This window comes from Callorhinus ursinus, unplaced genomic scaffold (assembly GCF_003265705.2).
Source record: "Callorhinus ursinus isolate GAN/ISIS: 27379988/994484 unplaced genomic scaffold, GSC_fseal_2.0 scaffold1, whole genome shotgun sequence".
Taxonomy (NCBI): Eukaryota; Metazoa; Chordata; class Mammalia; order Carnivora; family Otariidae; genus Callorhinus; species Callorhinus ursinus.
Window position 1 is genome coordinate 3,978,959 of NW_027397063.1, and position 18,244 is coordinate 3,997,202.

Sequence of the window (18,244 nt, forward strand, 5' to 3'; positions counted from 1 at the left end):
ACCCAGTTAAACATATATTGGATCAGTTACTAGTGATCCCTAGTTTGCCAAGGCTCTGTTCATTTTTTTTCCTTAGAAAAAATATCCCTTAAAAAAAAAAACAAAACCCTGTTCTTTAGACTGGATAATTTCTTCTGATCTTTCTTCAAGTTTACTACCCTTTTCTACTCCTGTCTCTAATCTCCTATTAAGCCCATTTAGTTAATTTAAAATTTCAGATTATAATTTTCAGTTTTAAAATTTACATTAAAAATTGTCCACTGAGATCCTTCATCAGTTTAGTTATTTGGACCATGTTCCTTTAAGTCTTTGAATGGTTTATATTGGTAGCTTTAAAGTCCTTGTCTGCTAATTTCAATATCTGAGTCATTTTGGGGTCTATTTCTATTGACTTCTTTTTCTTTAGTCCTTGAAAATAGATCACATTGTTCCTGCTGTGAATGTCTAATAATTTTTTACTACATATTAGACATTGTGGATGATACATTATAGACACTCTCAATTCAGTTATCTTCATCAGAAGGGTGTCAGTTTTTGTTCTAACAGGTGGATAAAATGCTGGCTGATCACCTTGAAATTATAGACACTTGGTTTTACACCTTATTAGAGTAATGCCAAGGTGTTTACTGATCTCTGACTTGGTGGAACTCAAACTCTAAAATATCTTGCAGTGGGCACAGGGGAACTCTGCTTAGTTCTTTTAGCCTTCCAGCTAATTTTTTTCCCCCTGCTGAGTTTCTTGGGAGTTTTCTGCTGAGTTTGGGGGGTTAGTCAGATATTTAAAGAGAGTTTATATTAAGGTGTTTGGGGCTCCTTCCTGTAACTCACCCCTTTCCAAGATTTCCTCCTCAGTTCCCAGCTATTCTAATCCTGAACTCCATCCTCTTATACCTCACACCAAAAAGACTGGCATTTTTGCTCAAGTTTTAGCCACGATGCACCACAGAGACTCAACTGGGCTGGGAGTGGGAGGCTAGGGGGTTCTTCAGGGGAAAAAGCTGTATGAAAGCGGGTCTTACTCATTGTGTTTTCTTTCAAGGGTAAATTCCCTCCAGTTTCTGCTGGCTTTTCAGCACTCTTCAGTGCTTTCAAATAGTTTTGGAATTTAAGGTGTTCCTGGATCACCTCATCTGAATGTACCTTTTTTGAAAATTCTCACATGTTGTACCCTTATAGTTCTTTATGCACATGATTTTTCTCCTTCTAGTTATTGAGTGCTGCATTCCTGATAACTCCAAAACTTAGTAGTTTAAAACAGCCATTTTATTATGCTTATGGTTTACTGTGGGTCAGGAATTGGTAAAGGGCACAGACAGCTAGGATGGTGTCTCTGCTCCATATATCTGGGGATTCATTGTGTAAAGCCAGAAGTCTGGGTACCAGATGGGGTGTGGTAGCTGGCACACCAGTCACCTAGAAGTGGCTACTCACCTCTGGCAGGGGAGGCTAGCTGTTGGCTGGGAACTCTGGGCCAGAGCACCTATACATGGTCTCCTCACAGCATTGTGACCTTGGATTTCTTACATGACAACCCAGAACTCTGGTACCAGTGTTCCAGAGAAGCAGCTACAAGCTGCATTGCCTTTTACTATCTAGTCCTAGAAGTTGTATGGCAGAAGTTACATAGCATCCCTTCCTCCACTATTGCCCAGCCAGTTTTTATTGTTGGCCTGAATTCAAGGGGAGGGACATGGATTGATTTCTCAGTGAAGTGGAAGTGTCAAGGAATTTGCAGACGTTTTAAAAGCAGCAGGCTCATTTGGTAAATAGTAAGCTCCCCCTTGTGTCCCAACAGAGTCCTACGTACCTGTCAATAGGTATTCATCGAAGTATTTAATTTTTCTCCTTAACTCTAGGTTTGGACCGAAAGCAAATTTCTGTTTAAGATCTTAAGAAAGGAAGAGATATTTCACTTCTTAAAACCATTTCCTCAGAGTGATCATTTTTTGTCTTTTTATTTGTAGAATACAGAGTTTAATGAAAAATCCATGCTTACGGGGTGAAAATGGCAGGCTTCCTCGATAATTTCCGTTGGCCAGAATGCGAATGTATTGACTGGAGTGAGAGAAGAAATGCCGTGGCTTCTGTGGTGGCAGGCATATTGGTAAGGGAAAAAGCCTGGTCGGTGACCTTGCTGCCTCATGCTTTGCCCTGAAAATTAATGTCGATTCCTTTGGACCATGAATACCCTTTCAGAACTGTTTATTTCACCGTTACCTTGTATAAACAATTAGAGTTCTAGGTATGACTGAACAAAACATGGTAGGCCCTGGGTTCGTTTGACTTTGTAAATTTGTTAAGCTTAATATCTTTTCTTCATTTCAAGTGATAATACAATTATCATAAGCAGTAGCATTTTTAAGCTAATGATACAATATGTCTGAGTCCGGTAAGCTCATCAGAGGCTCAGAATTTGATAACCAATAGTGTTGTGACTCAGCAAGATTCAGGATGTGTAGACAGCAGTAGGGACCTGAGGCTGTGTTAGAACTGAAACCGTGCGATGCTCCAGGGAAGGGACGCCAGCCCCCTATCCCCAGCGGCAGCTCTGAGGGGGAGTGAAACCAAGAAGTCTGTGGAGAAAACTCTTGCTTCATCTTCTTCTGGACATTTTTTTCTTTTTCAACTTTTTATTGTAAAACATGTTGCGCATATACAGTCAACAAAAATAGAATGGTGTAAGGAGCCCTGCTCATCCCACATTCGTACAACCCAGCTTCAAAACAAATCATGACCAGTCTTGCGTTAGCGGTCCATCACCCATTCCCTGCCATCACTGTGTTTCTGAAGCAAATTTCAGTATCGATTACATTTTAAAAATGTATCTCTTTCAGTATACAGTTCTGTACTTGAAGTCCAGTAGGAAAAAAAAAAATAACCCAGAGCAGGAATTAAAGATAATTGTGAAGCTTCTATTTTTTTTTTTTTTTTTTTTTTTACTCTTTGTGGTCCTTTTACCTGCACTTAATTTGTCCTTGAAATTCTTTAGCAGTTTCTCGAAGTCTTTTCAGTTTAGTTTATAGAGAAACATGACATTTTACAAACTCATGTTCAGTCAGTTACACACTATTTAATCAAACTACATAATCGATTAAAACTATGGCAGGCTTAAATAGTTTTGGAGACATGACAGCTGACCCTTGGTAAGCATACAACTCATTTGTGGATGCAGAAGAGCTTGGGCGTATTAAGAAGGAATGTTCTCTGGAGAGAATGAAACACACCAAGTAATCAGGAGCTGGTTAGCTGGAGGTTAGTTAAGAGAGGTTCAGGGGCACCTGAGTGGCTCAGTCGGTTAAGCATTCAACTCTTGATTTTGGCTCAGGTCATGATCTCAGGGTCGTGAAATCAGACCCAGCGCTGGGCTCTGTGCTCAGCCGGGAGTTGGCTTGGGATATTCTCTCTCCCTCTGCCCCTCCCCATGCTCTTGGGCACGGGCCCTCGCTCTCTCTCTCTCTCTCTCTCTCTCTCAAATAAAATCTTTTAAAAAAGAGAGAGCTTCAGTGCATGTAATTATGGTGGGCAAAAGAAGCAGATAATTCGTTCTAGATAACAGATTTTTTATCTTGCATTGAGAGCAGAACTTCAGAATGTTACACAGATTTGATTAGGTAAGTTCACCTCAAATGCTATCAAGAGTAAGTAAACAAGGGATTCTTATTTTTTTTTATTTCCACATCCAGAACTCAGACTAGAAATATGTTTCATTTATATGGTCTGTAGAAATATAGGAATATTAAAGAGCAAGTAACTTCATGCTTAGCCAATTGTTAGTGTTATTTTAATGACTTGGGCTCTTGTGCCAGTTTTTTACAGGTTGGTGGATAATGATTGATGCCGCCGTGGTGTACCCTAAGCCAGAGCAGTTGAACCATGCCTTTCACACGTGTGGCGTGTTCTCCACATTGGCTTTCTTCATGTAAGTATGAAGGTGATTCTTAATTCAAGATCATTTTCCAAAAAAACATGTTTTCCTTAGAGTTTAATGCTATTTAGAGTAACCTTTTAATTTAATTGATGGATTCTTCTTTAACATGATAAATATATATATATTTTCCCCATTATATTAAGTTTTTTTAATCAAGAATGAGTGTTGAATTTAGTCACATATCTTTTTAGCATCTGTAAAGATTATCACGTGATTTTTCTTCTTAAACTGTTGTTAAGCCGGTCAGTCACTGTATTTTATCAGTCCCGAGATTATTTTTTGTATTTGGATATCTCTGAATATGAGGGTGATTCTTTTTTTTTTTTAAGATTTTATTTTTTTGACAGAGAGAGAGCACAAGCAGGGGGAGCAACAGAGGGAGAGGGAAAGGGAGAAGCAGGCTCCCCACTGAGCAGGGAGCCCGACGCAGGGCTCGATCCCAGGACACTGGGATCATGACCTGAGCTGAAGGCAGATGCTCAACCAACTGAGCCACCCAGGCGCCTCAATGTGGGTGCTTGTTATAGTCAGTATTACCTTATAATTACAATTGATTTTATATATATATAATTTTTTTTTTAAGGAGGGAGAGGGAAGGAGAGAACTTTTTTTTTTTTTTTTTAATTTGAGAGAGGGACGTCTGGGTGGCTCAGTCGGTTAAGCATGCAACTCTTGATTTCGGCTCAGGTCATGATCTCAGGGTTGTGAGATCAGGCCCTGCTTTGGGCTCTGTGCTCAGCTGGGAGTCTGCTTGAGACAGAGTTGGATGCTCAACCGACTGAACCACCCAGGCGCCTCCCCAATTGATATTTTTTTCTCTCTTGGTAAAAAAAATATTCATGCATCTTAAAAAATCAGTGGCATCTTAGATTTAATGAAATATGTTACATTTCTAGATTTCTTTTTAGTAGTGAATCATTCCCTGAGTATTGTAACACAGAACTTTTAGCATGGAGTATAATTTTTTTTTTTAATGTGTTGTTTGAATGTGTTTGCTAGTAGCTGGGGGGAGGGCAGGATTGGCCTCTAATGAGATTGGTCTATGACTCTTCTTTTTTATTAAATCATTTTTGGGTTTATCTGTTAAATCTCATTTCATAAAAGAGTTTGGAAACTTTCTGTGGATATCTTTTATTTTAAGGACTATGTTAAAATATTAAGATTATGTAATTTCCTTATGCTGTTAACCATCACCCAAGCCGAAATCAAGAGTCAGAGGCTCAACCCACTGAGCCACCCTTATGCTGTTAAGAGTTATAAAAGTTAAATTGTGCGGGCACCTGGGTGGCTTAGTCTGTTAAATGTCTGACTCTTGATTTTGGCTCGGGTCATGATCTCAGAGTCATGAAATTGAGCCCCCTGTTGGGCTCCACGGTGGACACAGAGCCTGCTTAAGGTTCTCTTTCCTTTCCCCCGGCCCCTCCCCACCCTGCTTGTGCATTCTCTCTCTCTCTCTCTCTCTCTAAAAATAAATAAGATATTTCAAAAAAAGTTAAATTGTAGAAGATGGAACTACTTACATCCATTAAGGATGCTGAGAAGAGGCTACATTTCTACTGTAAACGCATCTTGCTCTAACAAAAATGGCAAGAGAGGCTGAGTAAAGTGAGCCTGTTTATTATATAGAGATCAAATGTGTGACTTTGAGAAATGGATCAGAGAAAATCACTTGACTTTTAACACAGAGAGGAACTTAACTCTTGATTATAATGAGAACCTTAAACTATGACTCACCCTGAGTCATTTGTGTATAAATATAAAATAGGCAAAGAAATCAGAAAATTGGCCCCTCTTTCATAATCTCTGGAGACAAGTGATAGTAATTTTCTTAAAATTAAGTATGTTTTCTGGGTGTTTAGGTAGAGAGTAACGTTTCTATCCACTAGGATATCCGTTAAGTTAAAAGATATGTTCAGTTATTCAGACTGACTTTTTTTAAATCTTTTTTTTATTATGTTACGTTAATCACCATACATTACATCGTTAGTTTTTGATGTAGTGTTCCATGATTATTTGTGTATAACACCCAGTGCTCCATGCAGAACGTGCCCTCTTTAATACCCCATCACCAGGCTAACCCATCCTCCCATCCCACTCCCCTCTAGAACCCTCAGTTTGTTTTTCAGACTGACTTTAATTCGGAAATGTTTCTCTTTAAATGATATGTAAATATCTGCGACTGGTTTAGCAGCATGTGAGCTTATGAGATGATTTTGTGTTGTTCCAGGATAAATGCTGTGTCCAACGCTCAGGTGAGGGGGGACAGCTATGAAAGCGGCTGTTTGGGAAGAACAGGTAAAGGCACTTTGAGTTTTAAGTGCACTGGCAGAGAGGGATTTGTCAGCAGGAGAAAAAAGTCCTTTTATATAGGACTAGTTAGGATTACATAAAATTTTTTTTATTAACTTTGAAAAAAGTTTTGGTGTTATTTAAATCCTTAACGAAGTTAAAGTGACCGCCAGAAGTACTACTTTAGTCATGTTTTACTGCTCATAGTCTATAAGTAAAATGTTATTATTTAAAATCAGTGGCTCTTGGATTCCAGGTTACTCCTCCTGCAAAGCTAATGATGACTTTAGGACTTAATCAATTACTCAATTTAGTCATGGAATTACTTAGAAGCTCCCCTAGCCTAGTTTGCCAGGGTATTAGTTTCTCTAGCCCACAGAAAGGTGATTCTCCTTTTTTCTCTTCCCAAGTATGGCTTAACCCCTTTAATTGTTCATTTTTTTAAATCTTCATTCAGTTCATTGTTATAGCAGGTGTATGCAAATATGTGACTGTCTTTGATATGCTGCATACCATGTATTAGGTTAATAGTGTTTCCAATGTTAATGCATTCTTCGGACAGCTGCAGAAATGAGCGAAATCGTAAAGCCTATTCTTCATGCAGGTGCTCGAGTTTGGCTCTTCATTGGTTTCATGTTGATGTTTGGGTCACTTATTGCTTCCATGTGGATTCTTTTTGGTGCATATGTTACCCAAAGTAAGTATTTATCCTCTTTTATTTCATAGAGACTCAGATATGTCTTTTACATTTAGCTTAGTCCGTCAACTCCACCTGGAGTAAAATTTAGTGTAACTATTCACTTAGCTTGAAGATACGTAAGTTGTTTAATAAAACTTCTCCGTGGGGTCCTTGATTGCAGTGGGATAGCCTGGTTGTGGAATCTAAGCCACCGACAAGACCAGGTAACTGGCCATCTCTAGAGTGTCTGATTTCCTTCCTTACCCTGGACAGCCAGGCTCTATACCAGAGGTCTGTTTACTGAGGGTTGTAGGTGGTAAAGTGAGAAGCCTGTACAGATCTGCAGTACCTTATACGTAATTCTAAAATCCACAAAGTGCTGAAAGTCAGGTTTTTCATAATCAGCTTGGCAGCAAAACCTGACCGAAGTTGACAGGGGGCTCCTTATGGTCTTTATTCCATTGAATAAGTATTCGCGTATTTTCTTGCTGGAATGTTGGTTGTATTTGATTGTGGATGCTGGTCCAAACAGAGCTGGGGTGCTCTGTAATATTTATGCCCTGTGTTAACCATTCTTAAATGTGCAAATTTTTGAATTCCAAAACATACTTTGCCTCAAGGATTTCTGCTCACGGGTGTGAACCCCGATATCTTTCCACTGATACCTCCTCTCTCCAACCCAGCCTGGAATTTTTCAGGCATAGGTGCAGGGGAGGTTTTTAGGGGTAAGACTGAACATGTGCGTGTAACCTTCATGTAGAAACTTGATGCTCACGCCACTGAGTGGCGTGAGCTCTCAGTGCTCTGTTCTGAGCGGCTCCTCCAGGCACCATAGCTTTCCTCCAGGGTGGGGTGGAGAGGCAGCACCCAGTCCCAGAAGAACCCGTTTCTCTCCCTTCACTCCGAAGACAGGAGTCTATTTCAGATAACACGTAACACCACTTATTTATCTTCTGACCCCTCTACCCTCAGAATCTCTTTGTCACTCTGCCTAACTGTCATGTCTCCTTGTCCTTACCCACAGCTGACCTTTTAATACTCTTATAGGACCCCTTCAGTTCCTAGTTCAATCTTCGGAAACTTGTTTTTCACTTGGCACAAAATAAGTTCGTACAAGTGGTTGGCTACTGTTTAAATAATACTGCTCATCAAGTATATCTAAAATGTGTTATTTTAGGGGTGCTTGGCTGGCTCAGTCAGGAGGGTGTGCAACTCTTGACCTCAGGGTTGTGAGTTTGAGACCCCCACATTGGGTGTAATGATTACTTAAAAATAAATCAAGTGTTATTTTAGTTATTAAAAATACTAACGGAGTACACAGTTCTAGTATGAAGCTCGTGAAGGAAAGTGCTTTTTTTTTTTTGATTTTATTTATTTATTTGACAGAGAGAACACAAGCAGGGGGAGGGTCAGGCAGAGGGAGAGGAGAAGCAAGCTCCCCTCTGAGCAGGGAGCCCAATGCAGGACTCGATCCCAGGACTCCAGGATCATAACCTGAGCCGAGGGCAGATGCTTAACTGACTGAGCCACCCAGGCACCCCTGAAAGTGCTTTTTTAAAAACAGCTTTATTGAGATGTAATTTCCATTTCAAGTGTATATTTCAGTGTTTTTAGTATATTTAGAGTTATGCTACCATCACACAATCCAATTTTATTTTTTTAAAGATTTTATTTGAGAGAGAGCATATGAGTTGGGGGAGGGGCGGAGGGACAAGCAGGCTCCCCGCTGAGCATGGAGCCCTATACGGGGCTTGATCCCAGGACCTTGAGATCATGTTCTGAGCCGAAGTCAGACGCTTAACCAACTGAACCACCGAGGCACCTCACACAATCTACTTTTAGAACATTTTATTACCCCAAAAAGAAACCCCTTACCCATTAGCAGTCACTTCCCATTACCTTTCTTTAGCAGTCCGAGGCAGCCACTAAGCTACTTTCTGTCTTTGTAGATTTGCCTATTTCATATAAATGGAATCATATAGGGAAGTGTGTCTTAACCTCACTCTATCCCTGACTCTTAAGTGCTATTACTGATCTCCTTGGAAAGTCTGCTTAGTTACTTCAAGCAACAGGTGAAACTTTCTGGTTTCTCTTAAGAAAATGGGTATAAATTATCATTTCTGGAAGGTGCGTAGGGAAGTATTAACGTTTGTATATGTTGTGCACTCATTGGTTGTATTTTAATTTTTAAAGAACTAGTACACATTGAGAAATTTCTCAATTAGGGATTTCATCTTTGTATTCCTACAGCAATACTCATTATATATACTTTTCTGTTTATAAACTGAATATGCTTTTACTTCAGAGAGCATTTCTAACACATATTTCAGATCTTTTGCTGTACAGATTTTCTTGACCTGTTACTAATAATAATAGCTAACATTTATATAGCACTTTATGGGCCAAGTACTGTTCTAAGCACTATACGTGGTCATACATTCCTCACTCTCTGTGGGGTAGGTGCTGTTATAGTGCCCATTTTACCGATGAGGAAACTAAGGGCATAATGTTAAATAATTTGCCCATGGTCATACATTTAGTCACTTGGTAGAGTTAGGATTCATATCCGGGGATCTGTCTCAGACTTGGAGCTCTTGACCATGCTGTTGTATTGTTCGCTATGATATCGAAAGCTAAAAATGGAAGGTTTTTTTTCATCAGGTCTAGGATTTTTAATTGACAGTTAATAGTTTTATAAAAGTTAAAAATCCACAAAAATTTAAATAGTTTCCAATTTTTTTTTCTCTTCCTTTGAAGATAGTAACTTTCTTTGAGGGGAGATTCAGTGAAAAAACACGATGAAGAATTAAAATGATCCTTTCTGTATCTGTAAGATTTGCACAATAAAACTCCTGAATTCATGAAAGAAAATAAGTGTACAGACTATTAAATCATCAAGAATTTAATGTGTACCTTTCTAACATTTCATATTTCTATACAGCAGTTCCCCCCCCATCTTATCTGCGAGGGTTACGTACCAAGACCCCCATGGGCGTCTGAAACCGTGGATGGTACTGAACCCTAGCTATACTATGATTTCCCCATACATAAGGACCCGTGATAAAGTTTAAGTTGTAAATTAGGCACAAGAAGAGATTAACCACATGACTAATAATAAAATGGAACAATTATAATAGTATACTCTAATGAGTTCAAAATATCTTGTACTGTACTCACCCTTCTTGTTCCAGTGATGATGTGAGATGGTAACACGTCTGGGTGATGAGATGGAGGGAGGTGAGTGATGTAGGCATGTGACGTAGCCTTAGGTTACTGTTGACCTGACGATGATCCATCAGAAGGACGATCGTCTGCTTCTTCATGGTGGTTGACGGCGGATAAGTGAGACCTCGGGAGGCGAGACTGTGGATAAAGGGGAGAGCGCTGTACTGACCTCGGAAAGTAAGGGGAGGAGCTGCTGCTTCCTCAGCAGTTCTGGCTCAGCCACAAGCATAGCAATTACTGTAGACAAGAAAAGCTATGAAGTTCACCGTCCTTTTTCCAGAGTGAGGACAATCCTTTGTTTTGGGAGAATGAGATTGACATTTTCTTCCTTCAATTTTGTTATAGCTTTCTTAGCATTAATGAATAATAGCCGTATTTTATAACATATAGAGCGTGTCATTACGAGTGGCGCAAATACTTTGTCACTGCCATTTGCCTTGTGTAATCTTCTGATCCATTTCACTTTGTGCAGATACTGATGTTTATCCAGGACTGGCTGTGTTTTTTCAAAATGCACTTATATTTTTTAGGTAAGTTGCCTAATTTTTTTTTTTTTTTGGTGCAAAATGGTGGTTTATGAAGGCACGGGGACAGGATCCGTGGGCAGAGAGCTGCTGCCAGTTGCCCAATTTCTTAACCACACCTGAAACATTTACAGAAATGTCACTTTATTATAAGAGCAGCATATCGAATGTATAAATCACTTGAATTAGTTACAGTGTATAGAACTTCTTTGAAAAGGTGAAAATTCCACTCTTGTATAAGGGCATACATAAACTATTTCACTGGGGTCCTGCTATGAGCTAAGAGCTCAGCTGGATGGTTTGTATATGTCACCTTTTCAATTCCCATGTAATTGTCTTAAATACTGACTACTTACCAACCAGGTGGTGTTCCCGTTTTATAGGTGAGGAAATACGGCTCAGAGCCTACTTAATGACAAGTAATTGCAGAGTTGGGACTTGAACTCAGACTACTTCCATGGCCTGTTAAAACACTGTGTCAGGTACCTTTATTAAAAAAAGAAAAACAAAGAAATCAGAGTTAATACATATTATGCATGCCATATACAAAACCTGGTTAGGAAATTGGATTTTTTGATTACGTTTTTAAGAAAACTAAAAGTAAACATAAAAATAAATATTTGAAGTATTTTTTAGGGGCAGTCTTCTGAAAAAAAAAAAAACCCTAAAATGAAGCTCGTGGGGCGCCTACGTGGCTCAGTCAAGCATTTGGCTCTTGATCTCAGCTCCAGTCTTGATCTCAGGGTCATGAGTTTGAGCCCGACATTGGAGCCTACTAATAAAAATATTTTAAGCTCATATCCTATGCTTTTCAGAATGAACGTCTTTTAACGTAAAGATAAGTATTTTAGGCATCCATTTATAAATTTATACCCCCCCAACCTCACAAAATTATTAGAATATAAGCCTTGAAGAACTTTGTTTTTGTCACTGTTTTTAAGCAAGCTGATTATGGTGCTCCCTTTGGCAGCACATATATTAATCAATCTGATTATGATGTGCTATGATGTAATTTTCTGCATATTTATTCTTTTGGGGGGTTCATTGAGTTTCTTGGATCTGTATGTTTAGTTTTCATCAAATTTGGAATCTTTTCGCCATTACTTCTTCAAAGATTTTTTTTCTGTCCATCCCACTGTCCCTGGAGTCCAGTTACATGTATCCCGGTCTGCTTGAGTCATCCCACACCCACGAGTGCTTTGTTCTGTTTTTGTTTTTGTTTTCGTTTTCTCTCTGTGTATCATTTGGGATACTTTCTACTGTTATATCCTTTAAGGTCACTAGTCTCTTCTGCGGTGTCCGCAGTCATTCCTATCCAGTGTACCTGTCAATTCAGACATGTGCGTTTCATCTCCATTTGCTTGATTTTCCATATTTCTTAGCATGCTCATGTTCTCCTCCACCTTCTTGAGCATATGACATATGTTTATAACCATTTCAGGGGCCCTTGAATTGTGTCAGTTCTGAGCTCTTCCTGTTATTTCTACTTTGTCTTCATTTTCGGTCTCTTTCCTCCCATTTGCTTCTTTGCATGCAGCTGGTGGGGGGCTGGACTTTTTGGCATTCCTTTAAACATTTTTGAGCTTTGTTCTGGGTGCACTTAGGTCACTTGGGAACAGTTCGATCCTTTTGAGTCTTGCTTGTAAGCTTTGGAGGGCAGAACTAAGAGCAGCTCTAGGCTGGGACTGATGCGCCCCCTTACTAAGGCAGTGCCCTTCACATGCCGTGTATTCTGAGGTGTCCCACTCCACTTGGGAGACTGTGAAGTCTTCCCGGCCCTGTGACAGCTCTGGGAGTGGTTCCTTCCGTTTCCCTGGGTAGTTGCTTCGCATTCATCTACTGATCAGTACTCAGCAGAAGACTCAAGGGGAGCCTCCTGCGCATCTCCTGTGCTCCCTCTCTAGCTGTCTGTACTCTCCCTCCCAAACTCCAGCCCCTTGGGCCTCCCTGAACTCTCAGCTCCATTCCCTCAGTTTAGGGAGACTGCTGTGCTCAGCCCTCTTACTGCGCCGTGGCCTGGACACTTGTGGCTTTGAAAGATGTTTGACAGTTTCTGCTGTCTTGTGATCATGTTTCTTGGCATGTGACCAACAGCGTTCTGGGGGGATACAATTAAGTTTTCCTGAAGACATCTTAGGCACTGTTTATTTATTTTTAAAAAAGATTCTTATTTCTTTATTTATTTAACACAGAGAGAGAGTACAAGCAGGGGAAGCAGTGGAGGGAGAGGGAGAAGCAGATTTCTTGCCGAGCAGGGAGCCCAGTGTGGGGCTCGATTCCAGGACTCTGGGATCATGACCTGGGCCAAACAAAGGCAGATGCTTACCTGACTGAGCCACCCAGGAGCTCCAGGCACTGTTTAGAGATCAAATTGAAATTCAGATTCAGCCCTTGGTGGGGGTAGATGAGACCACATAATTGACAGTTGGACAAACAGAAACCTTGCACATAGAAAGGCCTGCGCTCATGGGGACTGGCTGTAACATCAGCTGTGTGCTCTGCTCAGAGCCTGGCAAGTTAACCAGCCAGCTGGGCGCCTCCTCTCAGTACCGGAGTGCAGCCACTCTGCCTCTGCTTCCTTTGCAACTGGCCCTCCCACCCACTGGTCCCCCACTTCTGAAGTTTCTTAAGGCTCCAATCCGGGCCTCTTTTCCTTCTAAAGTGAGCTCCTTTATGCTCAAGACTTCGATTACTGCATATATGCCGAGGAGTCACAGACGTCTGTCTCCACGTCTGAACCGTGTGTCTTGGGGGGCTGACATTTCAAATCCAGCACATCCAACATGCCCGCAGCTCAGTTTCTGGTCCCAGTGTACCCAACCTCTCTGCTCCTCTCCCACTCCCCTTCCCTGCCGTACTTCGCTGAAGTCATTCCCACTCTTCTTTTAGATCTCAGTTCCGCCACTTTCTCAGGAAGACCTTCTTGACCTCTCTAAACTCAGCGGATCCTTCTATTTCACTCCCTCGGCACCAGGTGCATTGCCTTGACAGCATTTTTTTTTTTTGCTTTTGGAATTTGTCTCCCTCAGGCTCTCAGCTCTATTCGTGAGCACCGTTGGCCTTGTTTTGACTCCTACATTCCTAGCACTTTGCTAGGAGCCTGCGGCCTTGCCAGGCCTCCTGGTACAGTAATTACATGGAAAATGTACAAAGAATTGCAGCATGGTCTGTTTTAAGATTCTTCAGTTGCTGTAGAAACCCAGAGTTAAAAGGGGCCCTAATGCTGTCACTATGAGAAATTCCCCTATTCCTTACAAGTTTCCTATCTAATAACTTTCCAGGCTTCAAGAAAGCATGTTTAATCAAGTTTAGCCATCAAGGTCAACAAATTGCTCTACAAAACAAGCACATTCAGACCAGCACCACTGAGGTCTTTATGTTTAGAATTTGATACAAAAGAACCAGGGAGGTACCTGTCAAAAGCATATTTAGAAAATGAATTCTTTGTTGCTCATTCCCATGCATTGTTTCCTCATGATTTATTTTCATATCTTTTAGCACTCTGATCTACAAATTCGGAAGAACTGAAGAGCTGTGGACCTGAGAGCACTTCTTAGATCACATTTCCTTTTGTTTTGTTATATTTGTAGATAAGTTTTTCTCTCTCAACATAATTTACACATTGCCAAATGGGATAGATTGTACATTGTTTTGTTTCTTTACACTTTTATGCTCTGAGTTTTGAAGTAGTTTTATGAAGTGTCTGTCCTTTTTTAAAATCATTGAATAGATTGTTAATATGTACATATATAAAACTATATAGATGGGATGATGAGTATCAGTTTTTTATTCCTGAAGACTTAAAGCTTGATCTATTCCCTGAGCCAGGGTTGTATCTTCATGTCATTTTAGAATTTTGGTTTTAGTATCTTTAGTTTTAGTATCTTTAATTTCTGAAGATGTGCAAAAAAAAAAAAAATATATATATATATAGCTCCATGCATCTGAAAGAAGCACTGAGCCATTAACAAGGGTATTTCAGCAAGTTGTAATTTATTTTGGCTTAAAGATGAGATTTTTTAAAAGGAAAAATGTTTGTTATGTATTAAAGAAATGGACTTTTATATGAAGATTTTTTAAATGCCTGAAGGACTAGTTTGAAAGCCTCTTTTAAAAACAATTTCTGTAACATGACTTTGAGAAGGGATAATACGTGATCAGGTACACTCAGTTTTATATGGTTAATGTGAAAAGGCTGTGAGGCAGCTCAGCAACATGCTTTTTGTAAAAACAGCTCCAACGATCTGTCTAATGGGATTATCTTGGCAGGCTGTTATTATCTGATGTTACAAAATTCAGCATCAAACAAGTTTGAGACAACTGCAGTTTAAAAGCATGAACCATATAACAAAAACTGGAATAATTAGTTTCAAGATAAAGCACTTCTTCCCAAAGGGAATTATTATGACCTAGTGAAAAATTAGGCGTTATCTCCACTTAGTTACCAACCGCAAGTGGCTCTTTGCACTACTAGCTCTCAAACTTTGGGTGAACTCTTCCTGCAAAATATATCTTTAACCCGAAAGTCCATAATTCCAGTTGAAACCTTCTTTTGCTGAGTTTGAAACACTCTGCACCATGTGTATTCCTACGAGAGGAGACGTCAAAGTGATGGTTGGGTCCTTGTTGCTACTTTTGCCTTCCTTTGTTATACAGGCTTTGTGTTGCACTTTTTTTCCTCCAGAGGGATTTTATAGCACCTTTTGTTGTAAGACAGAATAATAGCAATGGTATAAATATGTAGCTTCTAATGCAAGCCTTATCTTGCTTTACCCTCTCCGCTCCCTGAGAGGGTTTACTGTGCACAGAGTATGAAGCGATTGTGGAACACTGTGCCTTTGTCTAGACACCTTCTTGTTTAATTACTTCTTCCTTTGTTGTTGTTTTTCTCTCCAAATGTCAGTAAACTTTGTCTTGCCTCCAACAACTTGTAAGGCTAATTACTGGTGGCCACTCTCTTGTCACGTGTTGCAATAAATATTACTTCTCACACATCCTAATATTGTGAAATCAGTTGGAGAAAATGAACCATAAAAATTGGCTTGTTGTTCATTTTCAGTTATTCAAGTGGACCCGGTCACAGAAACAGTTTATCTTTGTGACATAAAGAGAAATACATTCTACTCAGACTTGTAAAATGCTGGTATGAAGGCTAGTGAAGGGCGTGCCGGAAGACCAACTGAAGTAGTGGCTGTTTTCTCCATCCTTGATTCTGCCTTGAATTTATTTTGTAACTGTGAGCAAATCACTTAATTTTCCTGTTTACTCACTTAAAAAGGGATGGGGGGAATAATGTTTGTATCCACCCCTACAGATATTATAAGAAAAGATGGAGCCCTTCATAATCATTTAAAAATACGTTGTGGGGGAGCGCCTGGGTGGCGCAGTCGGTTAAGCATCTGACTCTTGGTTTTGGCTCAGGTCATGATTTCAGGGTCCTGGGATCGAGCCCCGTGTCAGGCTTCACGCTCTGTGGCATCGGCTTTAGATTCTTTCTCCCTCTCCTTCCCCCTCTGCTTCTCCCTGCTCATGCGTTCTCTCTCTCTCTCAAATAAATAAAATCTTAAAAAAAAAATATGTGGGATTCCCTTAATAGAAAGGTCTCCCTGTTACACAGGTTCAGTAGCTGTTGAATCTGTCTTTTGGTGTTTGTACGTAGACCAGTATTACCAGAGCATTCTATTTCATTACACTGTTTCTGAGATCCTTGTATTCCTTGTGGTGTTGCCACTGTGAAAAAGGCTAAATTTTTCCATTATATAAATTTTGATGTGTGTCAACATAGTGGAGTAGCAAGGTTAAAGAGGGAAAGATTGATGTTATCAAGCCATGTAACATTTGCTACTTGAGCAAGAACCCCACCCAGGTATTTGACATTGAACTCAGGTTCTCGACATTTTCCACAATGGAAGGCCTTTCAATCATAACGTCCACTTCATTGTTCCATTTTATTTTTTTTAAAGATTTATTTATTTGACAGAGACACAGCGAGAGAGGGAACACAAGCAGGGGGAGCGGGAGAGGGAGAAGCAGGCTCCCTGCTGAGTGGGGATCCCCATGTGGGGCTCCATCCCAGGACCCCGGGATCATGACCTGAGCCGAAGGCAGACGCTTAACCAACTGAGCCACCCAGGGGCCCCTCATTGTTCCACTTTAGATTTAATTACTTCATATGAAATAACCTCTGCCAGTCTTACGAATTAATCCCAATTTTTCCTGCACTCTCTTGTCCTCACACTCTCATTTTGATTCTATTTAAAGTTTATAAAAGTTTGGGGCTACTTTTAGACGATCTCAAGTAACAGCCTATTAAATCCCGAGGGAGAAACATCTGGTGTTAATTTTATTCTCTAAACAGTTAGTTGCCTTTTGTGGTTAACTGTGTGTGCAGTTAGGTTAGAACAATCTCTTCACTGTATCTGTTCAGACAGGAAAAACTGAAGGAGAAGCTACTTGAAGTAGAAATTACTGAGTTACTTTGTTGATTGTTTTTATTTCTTTGATGGAAAACAAAGGAATAGCCTGGAGTAACTGAGAGGTTCAGTGCTTTTCTGAAGAAGGATGGAGGAAAATCAGGGTATGCTTATTTAATCCTGGAGTAGATCTTCACCTTGACGGAATTGTGGCAATATTTGCTTTCACAACCCATTCCCGTTTTCCTAAAAATAGTCTTTATGATAGTTCCATTTTACTAAAAATGAACTCAAGTTCTATCTTCTTTGCTATCTAGACAGCCTCACCCACGCCGGCCCCCTACTCAGCAGAGGGCAGGGAGAGACCGAAGAAAGAGGCTGCTTCGGGCTGCTAGGTGGCAGGGTTTTAAACAAAAAGATTTTTTTTCATTTTAGGGAGAGAGAGGGAGATGGAGCACACGAGCGGGGGGAGGGGCAGAGGGCGAGAGAGGCGCTCAAGCCCGACTCCCCTCTCAGCGCAGAGCCCGACTGGAGGCTCGATCCCACCACCCTGAGATCATGACCTGAGCCAAAGTCAAGGGCTGGCTGCCCAACCAGCTAAATCCCCAGGCGCCCCAGGTGGCGGCTTCGAGGAGCAAGAGACCTTGCAGAGGAGGCTCGAGGCTCCACCCGGGCAGCGGCAAGACGAACGGACCCCCGCGCCCGCCATAACACCAAACGTTCAAAGCGGATGAAGGGGCCCTAACCGGCTTCATCGCGGCCGCGCTTGTGTTCTCAGCACCGCACCCGCATCTCCAGGCCGTGTCCTCAGAGCAGCCTCTGGGAGCGGGGAAGGCAAGGGGAACCCACATTCCGAGGACGGGGGAAGGGTGACCAGTCGGGGGCCGGCTCTCGGGTCAACTGGCAGCCGCATCTTTGCGGGGACCTTCCCCAACAAACACTGGGCCCCACGTGTTCTCATTTTACTGATCGGTTTGGAGGTAGGACTTTTTTTTTTTTTTAAGATTTTATTTATTTGACAGAGAATGAGAGAGAGCACGAGAGGGAAGAGGGTCAGAGGGAGAAGCACAGCAGGGAGCCCGATGCGGGACTCGATCCCGGGACTCCAGGATGATGACCTGAGCCGAAGGCAGTCACTTAACCAACTGAGCCACCCAGGCGCCCCTGGACGGAGGGCCTTCTATCT

The 18,244-nt window shown here is 41.0% G+C and overlaps 1 protein-coding gene across 5 annotated transcripts in view; it reads left to right on the forward strand.

The window, feature by feature from the left end:
* TMEM50B (transmembrane protein 50B) overlaps positions 1-15,639 on the forward strand; it is a 33,989-nt gene extending 18,350 nt beyond the window's left edge. For all 5 annotated transcript variants that reach the window (XM_025872010.1, XM_025872022.2, XM_073891146.1 and 2 more), the window contains 6 exons: positions 1,965-2,104; positions 3,807-3,919; positions 6,156-6,223; positions 6,822-6,914; positions 10,594-10,651; positions 14,144-15,639. In XM_025872010.1, coding sequence (XP_025727795.1) covers positions 2,006-2,104; positions 3,807-3,919; positions 6,156-6,223; positions 6,822-6,914; positions 10,594-10,651; positions 14,144-14,189 — 477 coding nt within the window. In that variant the 5' untranslated portion in view covers positions 1,965-2,005 and the 3' untranslated portion in view covers positions 14,190-15,639. The remainder of the gene's footprint in view (positions 1-1,964; positions 2,105-3,806; positions 3,920-6,155; positions 6,224-6,821; positions 6,915-10,593; positions 10,652-14,143) is intronic.
* The last annotated feature ends 2,605 nt before the right edge of the window (positions 15,640-18,244 follow it).